A 12,094-nucleotide genomic window follows, 5' to 3' on the forward strand; every position below is an offset into this window, starting at 1 on the left:
ATATTATTGTCTTTCGTCTTTCCAAACACTCCCTTATGGCAAAGATTAAATCTAACACGGAACGTCACACTATAACTAACCGTGCTTATGCCACGTCAAAAAAAAAAAGATGAATCATGAAATTCTCTAGCTCCACGTCTTATTCAAACTCCTTGTCTGGCTATTATTATTCATGCGAGCGAGACTGAAAGAGAGAGCCATGCCGGTGGGGTGTATGCTTTCTATTTGTTTCTGACTTTCTGTCCGCTAGAGAAGTTTACATAAATCTGAACCACGGAATATTCGACTTTGTATATAAAATTCCGAGAATAAATTATGAAAATAATACGAGTTATACAAGTTAAATTATGAAGTTTTCATAATGACCAACTGAAAAAAAATATATCACTGTTTATAGTTCAATAGAAGATTGCCAAATGGTGAAAACACAGGTAATTTCAATCAAAATTATACTCTCCAGTAAGATGGAGAATAAAATGTCGAAGGAAGGAGATTCATGACAGCAAGCAAATAATTACTAATTGTTAACTATAACTTAGCCTTCTGCGGTTGCTGTTTCCTTTGATGATAGAAGCTTTAACCTCCTTGAGATATTTCTCATTACGTCTATAATCACAGATTTCTTTTGGATTCTGTACTGAATAGCTAACTCGGTTGAACCTGAAGCACCCTGCTTCAACAGTGATTCATCATCCATTATTTTGGTGGGAAAGTGTCCCAGTGCAATGACACACAAAGCAATTAGGGTGCGAAACACAGCTATCTCATTTGCAACACCTAGAGGAGCCTCGGCATCTAAAGACTGGAGTGTGCTGAGGTCATACTTCTGCACAGTTTCCACATTACTTGAAAGAAGTACCCTCAATGCAGCCAACAAGCGGGCCTCTACTGTTTCTTGACCACCTAAGCTCACCTGTTTCAAGAAAACAAATAGATGAAGCAATGAACTTGTAATATGGATTGGAAGACTAATACCATAGCTCCTTAAGGTTCTTGTGCTATGATCATTCAATTATCAGGCAAACTGTTAATTATTCTAGGTGATCCTATGCTTTGGCCAGCTTTATTACTCAAAGGTGTTTATGAACTTTGGGCAAACTGGGAAGACAAAAAAAAGCTGCAATATACATTAAGCTCGTACAAGATAGAAGAGAGGCACTAATGTAATGTGCAACAGTAGTTTAACCTTGAGATCTGCAGTTTCTCCAGCTAGATTCAGCTGAGATAAGATCAGTTCCTGCCATGGAACAGGTGCTGAGAAGTTTGGTGAAGAAACTCCAGCTGCCGTGCTTGCAGCATCCAAAAGAGCACCATCATATTTGAGCTCAATACAATCATAAGGGTTTGAGTGCATCACAAATCCATAATCAAGAAGGAAAAGATCATTGTTTAAACATCCATAGCAAAGTAACAGAGGATCATCTTCTTTGATTGCTGTCTCGGCCACAACCTGAGCAAAGAAAGAATTACCGCGGCAAAGATAAATTCAGATTTACTTTGTTTCTTAAGCATGAAAAGAAGGATGGGGGGGGGGGGGGGGGGGGGGCTATATAGGAAAGAGTATGAGAAAACATGCCTTCACTTGCATCCTTGAGTTACTGGTATCTTGTTCTTGAACAATTCTAGCATTCGGATTGAAACTATGATTGCACATATCAATTAGGGGGAGCATCATTGGTATGTCAATGCGTATCCCATTGGGATCCTTTTCACCATACAATCGAAACGCTCTAGATGATACTGCTGACATTGCCCATCCAAGAGAAGATGCATCTACTTCTTGACCACCAAAAGGATGCTTATCTTGTGTAAGACTTACCAAAGTACGCTTGACTTCTCGCTCAAAATCAAGAAGAAATCGACACCTTTTGTTTACCTGCCTTGTGAAATTGACTTAAATTAACTGCCATACTCCAGGTCTGTGTAAAGCACTCAAAATATTTTATAAATGACGAGACAAACAATTTCAGCTTCTGGTGTTGGTTACAGATGCCAGTATTAGCTACAAGACTCAAATCAAAGTGCATATCTCTCATTACCCAACAGAAAAATCAAAGTTGGCTATGTGCTTCAAACTTGAAAAATAAGAAACTCACATAAATGCATATAAAAATTTATCAGTACGTAATGTACTACTGTACAATAGTGGAACAACTTTTTTAACATTGGAGATCGACTAGGTACGGTTTATTCATTTCTCTTATCAAAATGAAAATCTACTAAATCAATTATTAACTATTGTTTGCAATATAGCTCAGATTCAGATCATGTTTGGATAAACTTGTCGTAAACACTTAAAGGAAAAGAAAATAAGTAAAATGAATTGAGCTTCTCTCGTAAGCTAAAATCAGCTTATGCACTAAACTTTTATAAAAGGTCTCTCATCTAACTTGTCCAAAAGCTAAATTGCAAAAATTAGTTATAGGAAATGCTAGATCACAGTACCTGATGAAGAATAGGAGCATAGTGCAAGTTCTTTATGTCCTCCCCGGAAAAGAAAATAGGCACGGTGTATGTTTCTGGAAGATTACTTATATATGGCCACCAGAACGATCCAACTTTTGCCCTTTCTTGCAGAAGCTTCAAACCCAGCTTCATTGCCCATAGTTCCTCTGTCAAATGCTAACACAGTGTCCAATTCATTTGCAGTGATGTAAAGAAGGGCTTATATTTTTATAAAACATTTTTCCCAATAAATGTAGAAAAAATAATACCAGGGACTTGGCGCGCCAAGTGATGGAGCAGAGAAGGGTCTTGTTGGAGAGAGGTGAAGCGCAAGGGAAGATGGTGCGGCAGCACAATAAGATCACTGCCACGTGGAATTTCTTCCTTGGCCACCAGGCCCAGTCCGTTGGAGGAGTCGAGTTGTGTTATCTTGACGGCGCGGTGCACGAAGCCACCTTCTCTGGTTACCCACTTGATGAGGTCGGGTGGCTGGGGCACTAATCGTGACGCTGACGTCGATGCGCATGTTAGCGGACGCAACTGGCTCAGCGAACACATAACCGTCTTCCCAGTGGCCATAGCCCAAATATCTCCCAACTCTTCCTATGAAACCCAATTTACTCGGGTGTCTAGATTTCCCGTGGAATGCTTCCAAAAAATACTACATTTCACATTAAAATTACTTTGCGATCAAGTTGTCATTCCACTAGATCCAATTATATTGGGTTAAATTTTATAAGTGAAAATCACACACAATCAAATTCAATTAAAACCCCATCTTATAAGATTATGATAACATATTCTATTGTTTTTAATTTAATCAAATTCATATCATATAATTAAATTTATTATTAAATATAAAATATATTAATTTTTAACTTACTTAATTTATTAAATCAAATCACTCATCATATATTTCTTTCTAAAGTTATTATTTTATCTTTTTTTATTTATTTTATTTATGTTTTATTATGCTAATATAATATTTTATTTTTATATAAAATAAAAATATCATATTAACATTAAAATTATTAATTTTATTAATCAAATATTATCATAATTTAATATATTTTTATTACATTTAGTCATTATATAAATTTTAACAGTTAATTTTACTAAATACTTAATTTAATGTTCTACCTTTTTAAATTAATTTTACTAAACATAACCTCTCTCTATATATATTTGAGTTAGAGAGTCATATTTTAAAAAACAAAATAAAATTAAAATTCACTAAAGTTATAGAAAAGTGTTAATAACCCACTTTTGTACACATTTTTTGACAAAGGTTAAATTTTATTGGAAAAAAATATTGAAAAACACAACACCCTAATTCCTAAGTGGGACCTATTAAATATAAGAACTAAGAAGCAAATTCTATGAAGTTAATACGTATTTCTGTGTCCTTTAATGTTTTTTATTTTTGTCCTTATAATTTCTTTTAGTTTTAGTAATTGTAAAATGTTTTTTTTTTCATTTTAGATAACATCGTAAACAATGAAAAAAAAATACTATTTAAAAGGCTTTAAAGACAAAAAAGTACATTTAGTAAGGACTGAAAAAAAATTAAAAGAATAAAAATGAACAAAAAAACTAAAGTATAGGAAAAAAAATATTTAAACATAATTTTAATATATTTTAACTAATTTTAAAACCAAGGAGTAATATAAACATTTACTTTAAACTTATCTTATAATATAAACATCTACTTTAAAAAAGTTAAATAACAATACATGTTTTTATGATACAGTGTTTCTAAACATTAAATTTAAATTTTCAATTTACAGTTTAAGTGATGAGTCTTAAAAAGATGTAAAAACATAAATAAAAAAGTTATAAGCATTTGCAACTCAAATTTTGGAAGAGACGGGGACAGGACAAGGGAAGAAGCAGATAATAAATCCAAACAATAAAGAATAGAATAATAATGTGTGTATAATAAATGGGGGAAAAAACATCAACAGGGAAGGAAAAAGTATGGAAAGAAGAATCTCAGAAATTGAATCCAGCAGGAAGCAAGCTTAAAATCTAAAAATGCATGAGTAGTTTCCTACAAAGAAAAAAGAAATGCAAGATTTCAAGTTTCTGAAACATTTTTAACTCTATCGGTGGTGTCATGGCGCGAGCCCATCATCATCATCATGACCCTGAACTCCTCAAAATCGATGGTGCCGTCGCCGTCGCCGTCCCTGTTGCGGTTGAACAGCGAGTTCAAACCCATTGTTTGTTGCGTACGTCGACAGAAAGTCAATGTCAATGAATCAGAGGATCGTTAATGCATTGATGAGTTATATTTCACTATGTCAACCATCTTGTGCGAAACACATCCAACATAATCTGATAATAATTGGTTGGGCCAGGTTAGGGCCGAATGAAGGCCCAACCCAAATCCTTGGCGACGTAGCGTGAGCGTTACTCACCGAAGCACAACCCGCTGGCCGCTGGGTTGGGTTATCCCTTGTGTATTCCATTCCACCACCTGCTACCTACTGCACCAGTTCCTAGCTCGCTTCTTCTCTGTTCTCTCTCATCTCCTCAGATCGATCAAGCATCAGGTTTTCCTCTTCGCTTTTCTTTTCTTTTTCGAAGCTCCTAAACTATCATCTTTCAACTATCGATCCTACCAATCGTTCTTTTGCTTCAAGATTTACTTGTATTTGGTTCAACTGCCACTTCTTTTCGCTTCAATTGAAGGATGATATCCACCATGTCTGCTACAATTCCCTGGGTCTTCGTTAGGGTTTTCTCAATTGCGTCTCTTTTTATTCTAATCTTGATTCCGCTCATCGACTTTCGCTAGTTTTGTGGATAATGCTTGTTAAGATTAGGATTCCATTTAATTAATTAATTAATTGCTTCGTATTACATCATTTTCGCTTTGTAAAAGTTACATTTATGCACGTCATTATAATTGTTTTTGTCCGTACTTCGAAATTTATATCATTGGCTCACTCGCCAATTTTTATGGTTGTTTACTCTTACAGGGGGCTTTGAGGGTTGATTCTCTGGTGTGGTAGCAATCAGCACAATAGAAAATGGTATGCTTCTGAAAATGGTTTCACTATTTTATTTTTTGTTTCCTAATGGTGTTTTTATCGTTGCTAGTACAAATATTTTGCAAGCATCATATTACAATGTGAAAACAAAGACGATTTTTTTTGTTAGGCTGAATTAATCATTTGAACCCTATACTTGTCCCAACCTTTTGTTTTAGTCCCTGTACCTAAAAACTTTACTTTTTACTCCTTTTACAAGCATTTTTTCTACGTCTTTAGTTCCTGTTAGTTTTTTCAGTGTTATTAATGGCGGTGGCCGAAATTCCACCATAAAAACAAGCCATGATGGACTTCCCTTCACAAATTGCCTCTGGAGGTTGGCAAAAAATCCACCACGCCATGGCTGCTATTTAACAACACTTGTTTTTTTGGCTTTGTAAAACTGCCACAAAATGGAGGCATGAGGACTAAAACATAAATTGTTTTTAGGTATAAAGACTAAAACGAAAAGTTGGCTTAGGTATAAGGACCTGTCAGGAACCAAGAATTGAAATGAGCAAGAAAAGAAAGGATTTTATTGACTAGTAAGAAAAGAATAGAAAATAGGAGAAAAAACTCTCCTCCAAGGGTTTTCCTTCACAAAGGATTTCTCCTTTCACAAACAGCTAATGCTTAATTTTCAATGACGAAAAATCTGCCTCTCTCCTATCCTTCTTCCCCTATTTATATCTAATAAACCTCTCTAACTAACTCATTAATAGTCTAACTATCTTAACTAACTCTCCCTTCTCCTTATATCCTAACAGGACCAAATGATTAGTTAAACCATTTTGTTATTATTAGTGAAAGTGTAAAATAGTAACACAACATTACAATAAACCAAATATCTCCTAACTCTGTTTTGTTGTTTTAGTTTCGGTTGATAATTTATATTTCAGCTCCTTTGTCTCTCCTAGAATTATTTTTTCTTGAATCATTTCTATTATTTTCCCTCCCCCGTTTCTAACATGAATCAATTAATTTATTATGCAATCTTGATGTCGTGATCATGATGATATGTACATTTGTCACAGTTTTTTGACGGATATGGATATCATGGGACATCATTTGAGCAGATATATCGATGCTACCCAGCTTCCTTTATTGAAAAGGTTCGGATTCTTTTCAGGCATTCATTGCTAATCTTGTGTAGCTACATAGATCATAGAATGATGAAATGTTCTGACTTTTAATTTCCACTTTGTGGTCATAATCCACTGTTGAATGTAATTGCATTGCTTCTAACAAACTAAAATTAGCCATGGCTTATATAGTTATTTCTCATATATGATTTTTCACATTTCATTTGTAGTATATGACTATATAATGGGCTATAGGTGGTATTTTACGTTAGTTTCCTCATCTCGTAATTTGGTTGTTTATCATTAATTAAAAAGAAATGTTGTCTCTTTGGGGGAGCTCAATTGGTTAAGCAGTGGGACATGAATTGAGTGCACAAGTTCAATACTATGCACTGCATTTCATCCCTTTTACATTCTGTTATCCCATCTCCCCCCACCCTCCTTTTGCAAAGCCTATTATGAACCTCCCTTTAGACCTAAAAAACGTCTATATCTTGAAAATGAAATTAAATTGGACTCATAGATCGTTAGATCATTTCATTACATGGATTGTGAAATCTTAATAAAAATACAAATTATAATTGAAACATTTTCAAATACATAGGAAATAACATAAGTAATGAAAATAACCTGTAAATCACACCATTAAACTAAACTTAAATTGAAAATTCGAAAGCACAACATCCAATATAACTCATAAGTCATAGTCATATAAAATTTTCATAACACAACTAAAAAACAATAGAATTTTGATGCTAGAGAAGAGAGACTTCTTTCCTATGCTGTGAGCTCCACTGTGCCTGGCCGTGTCTGCTTGAAATTAAGTTCGCATTAAATTTAAATATTGAAAAATAGAAGTCTGATTAGACTATCAATTTTGTTAATGCAGATTCAAACCCTTTTTGGTTATTGCACTTTCATATTTCCTTGAATATCATAAATAAGATATAGTACAAGACAAAGATTTGGATGCTGGTTCGAAATGTAGAATGTCAAAGCATGAAATGTCAAATCTAAAGAAAGAAACTAAAGATATTCAATTAAAGTGACCTTAATGTATAGTGTTTAATGTGTGAGAGTTTTGACACTCTTAAATTGAAACCAAATATTTCGTAAAATAATCTAACCTTTTTTGTCTTTCTATTTATTCATTCTTAATACTGCAGCCCCAAATTGAAAGTGGTGACAAAAGTAAGTTTCCATGTCTGTAACAGTTCTTGTTTTTAGAATATAATTTTCTATTTGCTCCTATCTGATGTCAAAATTAAATTCTTGTTGTTCTCCAGTTATCATGCCTCCATCAGCCCTTGACCGTCTAGGTTAGTTTTGTCATGGTTGAACTGTTTTTTTATTTTGCTTACTTTTATTCCAGGTGAATATATAGCTTGAGTTTTCAAATTCTAACATCAAGTTTAATTTGCAGCATCTCTGCATATTGATTACCCAATGTTGTTTGAACTCCGTAATGATGCTGCCGAGCGGGTTTCTCATTGTGGGGTTCTGGAGTTCATTGCTGAGGAAGGCATGATATACATGCCATACTGGGTAGGCATTCAAAAGTAGTTGTTTGTTAATATAGTTGTACGCTTGTTTCACTAATATGGTTCGCTTTGAGATTTTAGTTTTTTTTTTTTGTTGATGCTGTTTTCATATACAGATGATGGAGAACATGCTTTTACAAGAGGGGGACATTGTTAAAGTGAAAAATGTGACACTTCCAAAGGGGACATATGTTAAGTTACAGCCTCACACAAAAGACTTCTTGGATATTTCCAATCCAAAAGCTATGTGAGTTGACATTTATTAAGTTTAGTTTGATAAATCTATGATTATATTTCCCTACCAATGAGTTTCTCTTGAGTATTTACATTCACACACTGACTTGAGTTAGTTATTTGATTGTGCTTTTTTATGCAGCTTAGAAACAACATTGAGGAATTTTTCCTGCTTGACTACTGGAGATAGCATCATGGTGGCTTACAACAACAAGAAATATTACATAGATATTATAGAAACTAAGCCTGACAATGCCATAAGCATAATTGAGACTGACTGTGAGGTGGACTTTGCTCCTCCCTTGGATTACAAGGAACCTGAAAAACCCATTGCACCCCTTTCTGCCGGAAAGGCAGCAGTGGCTGGTATGCACTTGACTTACTTATGTTTGTCACAGATGTCTCTTTTCTCTGTCTGGTCGGATGAAATCTCTCTCTCTCTCTCTCTGTGACATGTTTCTGTATATGGTATTGGAAGCTCAGTTTATAAATTAAGGTTCCAAAAGCTCCTAATGGAGAACAATGTTCTTTACAATTATTAATTATGCTTAATTGATTTGGTATGGTACTTGAAAGTCAGTGTTGAACTTTGAAGTGTGGACAAGTTTTATTTATTTATTTTTTAATCTTTGGGGTAGGGCTGCTGACCATATGTCTGCAAGTTGATTGACTCATTTGCATTACTTGCCAGAACATGTTATTTTTAAATGATTGGTGTTGGTGACTACAACATTCATGTTTCTGTATAGTTGACGATGATTGTTCTCTATCCTTTCTTTTTTAATTGGGATATGTACATGATTCTGATGGAGTTGTTCCGCAGTATTGTAGCAAAAGGAATACTTTTTTTTTTTTTTAAAAACTTTGGAATGTGGAAAATGTAATCATTAGAAAATATCATTTGGTCATTGAACTTCGACTGGTATTTAAAGAAAACATTAACCAAGTGATTGGGCACAAGTGCTGAAGTTAAGGTTGAATAATTTGAATACTACTTGAGTTCAATTCTTGATAGAAATAATTATTGGTCAGACTTTACTTACCTTTCGACTGAACTCCAGATTAGTTAAGATTTTTTTCTTTTGATGAACCAAAGGGTTAAGATTAAAAAAAAAAAACCTTTACTATCATTTGAAGATTTTTCTGTAACGTGTTATACAAGTAATGTAGTGTGTACATTGCAGTGATACTCCTCTAGCCCATATTATTCTTAAGACTGACAACTCTTGTTCCTGCTCACAGCTGAGGAGACCCCTGCTGAAGAGGAGCCCAAGTTCAACCCATTTTCTGGAACTGGGAGACGCTTGGATGGAAAACCATTAAATTATCAGCCTCCTCCAGTTTCTTCTTCAGGGTCCAAGGACCAGAAATCTGATGTTGTCAATTCGCTGTCTTCTACAGCTTCTAGTTCACAAAGTAATGCTCGTCAATCTCAGGGCAAGCTTGTGTTTGGGTCAAATGCAAACCGTACTAATGAGACAGGAAAGGTAATTTGCTGCTTGACTCCTACTTGCTAATATTTCAAATCACATGCTTATCGTTTATCTCCGGATTCTACTCTTGTCGGTAATTGATAGACTGCTAAGTTTTACATCTTCCGTCTCATAAGCAGGCGAAAGAGTCAAAACCAGAGCCACCTAAAGAGAAAGAAGAGCCGAAATTTCAACCTTTTTCAGGGAAGAAGTATTCTTTACGGGGTTAATTTATACCAATCAAGTAAATTAAAATGTCCTTTTACTTTTAAAGTAAGTTACTTTGTTGATCTATGCATGGATCGATGTCTATTGCAAAAACTTGTATTTTTTTTATTGTATTATATGCAGTAGATAGACCAGTAGACGCCACAGCAAATACCTTTGATTACTTGTGAATGAAGCTCTTGACGAGGTTTGCAATCGTGTCTGGATGGTAACATGCGGTGTATATTGTGTTTTTGTTTTTAAAAGCCATTTTATAGAGCAGCTTTTTAAAAATAATAAGAACGAGAAAGATGGGATGATGTAAGGAAAAACATGAATATTCAAAGTAGAAAATTAAGATAACTTAAAGATGATTTAGTTTTTTCTCTTTATTTTAAAAATTGAAAAGAAGTGTTGCTTTTGAAAAAGTTTTTTTTTTTTAAATTATTTAAAGAGAATTAGTTCTTAAAATCAGAATACAGTTTTCGAGCATAGGAAATAAACAAGCTCTAAGTTCTAACGGGCTTTATTATTCTCAGCACAGTAACTTATTTCATTTTCTACTTTTAAAACTATACTTGAATTGTTTTTTTCAGAATATGAGAACTGCGTACAATTTAAGGTACAACTTAAAAAGTATAAGTATATAAAAGAGTTTGAGTTTTTTTTTTAATAAAAAGGGGTACGAATTATTAATTCAAGGTGCAAGAACAATGATTTTTCTTTTATAAACTTGATACCATCATGAATAGTAGTCACTTTATTATTGCTATTATTTTTTAGAGGGTTACTACTGCTATTGTTAATAATACTATTATTTTTAGGTATAATTGCATTTTTAATGTGGTTCTGGTTCCTTAGTCTCAATTGTGTCAATTGAGTTTCTAAGTTTTCTTTCATTTATAATTAGGTTCTTCTATTTTACTTGTATCTAATATTTAACCGAATTAGTTAATGTGACAAATTGGACATAATATGACAGTAACTGTACCAGAAAAATTATAAATAAAAAACCAAAGAATTAAATTGACGTAATTCGCACTTCAAAATTTTTTTTTTAACGTAATTGAAATTCAAAAAATTAAAATTACACAATTATGATATTTAAAGGGATTAAAAATGTAATTAAAATTTATTTTTATCATCATCATCGTGACTATTATTATGGTCGATAATTGCTATTGTTATTCCTCTTACTGTCAGCGACTATTTATTACAATTATAATCATTGTATACTCATGAAAATATCTTATTTGAAACAAACATAAAAACAACTTTATTTGGACTAGACACATTTTCTTAAAAAGATACGATGATTAAAATCTAAGAAAAATTTAAAGAAAATTTATTTTTATGAATTCCGTTCTCAAAATAGTAATTTGAATAAAAATGAAAAAAACTTTTTAATAAAGTTTTCCTTTACGTCTGTTGTAGTAATTGTTAAACTCAAATTTAATTTGTAACATTGTTGTCATGCGAAAAATGAAATTCGTTGCAACTCTTTCCTAGTAATAGTATGATAACAATATAGAGGTGTGATTGTTGTCTTGTTTTGCTTAAAAATCGATACATCTGAAATCCAAAGCTATGGTGAGTTCCTTAGAATCCAAAATAAATTAGTCTGCTCTTTGGCAATAGTGACTTTAATTAATGAAAACAATTAAAGCTCTCTAGCTGTTGAATAGAATCATCCTCCAGCTTCGGGGTTGGCATCATCTTTATAGCTATTAGATTTGTGTAGGCCCTACATAATAAAGCTCATAAATCCTCCACGAGTATGTAAAAATTTCTCAACCTCACACGCAAACAAGTTGAAATTAGCGACAAGGAAATGAGATGGTATAGTTGGAATCCAATACTAAGAAACCCATTAACTTTATATATAAAATACTCATTAGATACCTAAATTTACACAATTATATAATAATCAGTGATTTGTCGTTTTTGTATTTTCTTCAACGCTAAGAATGTGTTTAGTAAATTAAATAAACTAATTGTTGACTTATTTGATTGATTTTGTAAATAATAACGCGTTTAGTAAAAGAGCGTAGCTAATTAATTAATAACGTTTTTGAAAT

At 33.1% G+C, this 12,094-nt stretch overlaps 2 protein-coding genes across 7 annotated transcripts; one reads left to right on the forward strand and one right to left on the reverse strand.

Annotated features, from left to right (window-relative positions):
* Positions 1 to 417: 417 nt before the first annotated feature.
* Positions 418 to 3,132, reverse strand: LOC100778387 (actin-histidine N-methyltransferase). The gene is made up of 5 exons (XM_003530816.4): positions 2,715 to 3,132; positions 2,446 to 2,612; positions 1,577 to 1,876; positions 1,187 to 1,450; positions 418 to 913 (listed from the first exon to the last, which is right to left on the reverse strand). The coding sequence occupies exons 1-5, from the start codon at positions 3,022 to 3,024 to the stop codon at positions 536 to 538; spliced, it is 1,419 nt and encodes a 472-aa protein (XP_003530864.1). The 5' UTR covers positions 3,025 to 3,132; the 3' UTR covers positions 418 to 535.
* Positions 3,133 to 4,382: 1,250 nt separating this feature from the next.
* LOC100781066 (ubiquitin fusion degradation protein 1 homolog) lies at positions 4,383 to 10,348 on the forward strand. Of its 6 annotated transcripts, none has more exons than NM_001289201.2 (10): positions 4,383 to 5,000; positions 5,430 to 5,483; positions 6,515 to 6,592; positions 7,729 to 7,753; positions 7,849 to 7,881; positions 7,986 to 8,107; positions 8,220 to 8,350; positions 8,480 to 8,703; positions 9,580 to 9,824; positions 9,950 to 10,348. In NM_001289201.2, exons 2-10 carry the CDS (start codon positions 5,481 to 5,483, stop codon positions 10,037 to 10,039), a joined length of 951 nt encoding a protein of 316 aa, NP_001276130.2. In that variant the 5' UTR covers positions 4,383 to 5,000; positions 5,430 to 5,480; the 3' UTR covers positions 10,040 to 10,348. The 6 variants fall into 6 exon arrangements, with proteins under 6 accessions (NP_001276130.2, XP_040873541.1, XP_040873542.1 ...); XM_041017607.1 differs by having other exon boundaries at positions 4,988 to 5,185; positions 9,950 to 10,232; XM_041017608.1 differs by having other exon boundaries at positions 4,991 to 5,173; positions 9,950 to 10,232.
* The last annotated feature ends 1,746 nt before the right edge of the window (positions 10,349 to 12,094 follow it).

Source organism: Glycine max, chromosome 8, assembly GCF_000004515.6.
Source record: "Glycine max cultivar Williams 82 chromosome 8, Glycine_max_v4.0, whole genome shotgun sequence".
In the NCBI taxonomy this organism is placed as follows: Eukaryota; Viridiplantae; Streptophyta; class Magnoliopsida; order Fabales; family Fabaceae; genus Glycine; species Glycine max.